The 3,065-nt window shown below is 48.7% G+C and overlaps 1 protein-coding gene across 3 annotated transcripts in view; it reads left to right on the forward strand.

Annotated features, from left to right (window-relative positions):
• The first annotated feature begins 421 nt into the window (after positions 1-421).
• The window catches only part of zgc:110158 (uncharacterized protein LOC553590 homolog), a 33,974-nt gene continuing 31,330 nt past the window's right edge, over positions 422-3,065 (forward strand). For all 3 annotated transcript variants that reach the window (XM_035673367.1, XM_035673368.1, XM_035673369.1), the window contains exon 1: positions 422-644. In XM_035673367.1, coding sequence (XP_035529260.1) covers positions 589-644 — 56 coding nt within the window. In that variant the 5' untranslated portion in view covers positions 422-588. The remainder of the gene's footprint in view (positions 645-3,065) is intronic.

The following is a 3,065-nucleotide window of genomic DNA, read 5'->3' on the forward strand; positions in this document are numbered from 1 at the left end:
ACACAGGGGCACACAGGCCAACCCTGGTGGGCATTGGGGCCAATCAAGTGCCCCTTACGGTGTGACATTAGCACAAAAAAACAGAAACAATGAAACGTACCATTAGGATACATATCCATAGCAACATATCACGGTTAAATAAAAGTTTAAAAACAATAACAGCAATGAGTATTGGCTATTTTGACACTGTATGTGAACACAAATGCAATGTAAGGCCTGAACTTGAAGGCGTCCAGAAGAGAACTTGAACTTGAGCGAAGTCGACAAAAACTGTAGACACTGTAGCTTTAAGAAGCCCCCACCGTCTCACAACAGGGGGGGCGTGAGCTGAATCCAGGAACAGCGATTGAAAAAAAAAAAAAAAAGCTCCACCAGTGGACTGTTTCAAGTTCCCCCCGGCTGAAACCCTGCCTGATTTGTGGGCAATGTTGGGGATGTAGAAAAAAAGGAAACCGGAGCAAAGAGAGCGCAAGGGAGAAATAGGGAGACAACACTAACTGGGTAGCTATGGAGATAGTAGGTTTTCCTGGTAGCTTTCTTTGACAGGTGTCGAGTGGGATAAAATAAAGTATCAGAACAGCGTCCAAGATGTACGGCAAGGGTAAAGGAGCTGTGGTCCCCTCCGATAGCCAAGCAAGAGAAAAGTAAGTAAATTATTGCACTGTCACAACACAGATCCAGCCAAGAAGAAGAGTGTGCTAGGTAGCTAAACTTGCTAACTGATGTGAGGCAGTCACTTCAGCAGGAGCACGCACGCTCAGCAAGCTCTTTTATTTATTTATTTATTTATTTTTTTTGTTAGCATGCAAGCCGCAAAAGTGATGCTTTGTTAGTTTATTCGCTGTATTCGCCACTTTGCGTGTCGTGGTGCCTCTTCCATCCTCCTAACTACACAGGCATGGCTGCTAAGTTAGCCCGGGCTGCTAGCTACACTGCCAGTTTCACTCTTGTCTTTTCTTGTTTCTCTCTAATGCAAAACGGAGAGCGGCAGTTTTTGAGGCGACAAAAGTTGCACCGCTTCTCCGACGAGGGGGAGCGTTGCTGCACGTGTTTGCAGTAATAACGCATTACAATTTGGCACTCGAGGCTGAACTGCCTGGTGAGGAGATGGGGGTCCCACTTTAGTCCCATCTCTCCCCCTCGCCCCAGTGTTGAGGAACAATGCATTCGGAGTGACGCTGTGCATTGTAGCTAGCTGGCTTTTGTGTCGCCCCGCTTACAGCGGCAGGTAAAAATAGAATACAGCTGTTTGGGGCTTTGTCACAAAATAGCACAGGGAACGTGTTCTAGAATTGTTCCACGTTCCACGGTGATACTCTTGTCTCCGAACGCGCTGGCTACATTGTATCCATGTGTGTGCGTTCGGTGAGCGGAGAGCCACCGCTACGTTCTCCGTGCGAGCGGAGCTGCGCCTCAGAACTTTTGTGGCCCGTACAGATTTTCCTTCAGTCACCCCGAGTTGTGCGAACGAGTGCCGGGGGATGGACTGCTTGTAACCGCCGCCACCGCTTGTTGTAGGACACCCACATACGTGTTTTTTTTTACGTGGCTGGTTTTGTCAGGAAGCTTAGGTTGTGTTAGCTTGGGGAGCCGTAGCCCTCCATTCCCTTTGTCTGCATGCCACCGTCTCGATGCCTGTTGTTCGCTCAGGAGAGGCATGCCGCACGCTTAGCAACGCTCAAAATCATCCGCAGGGGTTTCAAATGAATGTGATACGTGAATTCACCAAACTTCTGTGCATCAGTTGTGAAATAGAGGCTTATATCTGCAGGGAACTTCCTTTGCCGATGGTCGACGTTAACAAAGCCAACTAAGACCCCGTGCATGCTTTCAATAAACTTTGTTAGATGCAGTGGTTTTAAAGCCCTGTGCTGTGTTAATGGTCAATGGTAGTTGCTGTTACACTACAGCTGAGTAACCTAGAGGTAAATAAGAGGTCTGCACAGGTGTGTGCGTATGGCTTTATTCCTCAAAGTGGACGGGTTTGGAGACCAGCAAATGCTCACGCTGGCTGGTCCAGTCAGAGGGTTGGGGTACTGAAGTGGGACACAGTTGTCAGACTCATGTGTGTGTGTTTGCGTGAAGATCAGCCGGCGCCCTCATTACCTTAAGCGCACACCTCCCCTGTGAACCCGTGTTCTTTATTCTTTCTCCATGCCTCGCTCCTCTGGTGTCTCTCTCTCTTCATCCGCCTCCTCACTCGCACTTCCATTCTCGCTGCTCCTCACAGTCCTCATCCCTCGCTTCGCTGTTGAATTATTGAGACGGACTGAAGCAGCTGCTCTCGGCTTTGCGTCAGAGTTGAGAGAGACAGAGAAAGAAAGGGACAGAAGAGAGGGAGATATGGTGGGCCGACTCATCCATGTTTAAAGAGGGGGTTTTGTCGTGAGCCTCGGGCAGGATGTCAGGTGTGCTGGTGGTGTACACCAGGGATTTCTCACTCTATGGGAGTAAGCCTGTGCACGCACTGATGTCCCATCTCAGAATGTATGGGGGGGGGTTGGATGGCGGTGAGGGAGGTCAGGAGGTCACCTCACATGTTGTAGTGAAGGAAGAACATTCTGTTTCAGCATGAGAGAGGATGGGGAAAGTGCATAAAATCAAAAGCGAGCAGAATGTGATTCCAGTGTAAAAGTTAGTCACCAGGTCAGATAACTTTTAGAGTTTAAGAGTTGCTGGAGCTATGTTATCTCGCCTTATGAATATAATTTCATATTCCGGCTGTCAGGATCGACCATGGTTGTCCTCTTTTTTTCCTCTCCGTCATGACTCGACTGCTCCTCTGATCCCCTGTGTCACTGACCGTTTCTTCCCTCAATAAAAATGTGGCAAGCCCCCTCTTACGTTCCAGTCAAAACAAATGTTTCTCCTCTCCCTTTTTACTCCCCAGTCCTACAACTGCTCCTTCTTCTCCACCTCCTCCTTCTCAAACTTCCCTTTTCTGCGAGCGAGCGTCTGAGCTTTAATAATGCAGTAGGCCAGGTGCACGCACACGCAGCCCCTTCTGCAACCCACACGAAAACACACACACACACCACACATAAAAATTTCAGTGAAGGCCTCTT

Source organism: Morone saxatilis, unplaced genomic scaffold (assembly GCF_004916995.1).
Source record: "Morone saxatilis isolate NCDOM2014 unplaced genomic scaffold, NCSU_SB_2.0 Contig3, whole genome shotgun sequence".
Taxonomy (NCBI): Eukaryota; Metazoa; Chordata; class Actinopteri; family Moronidae; genus Morone; species Morone saxatilis.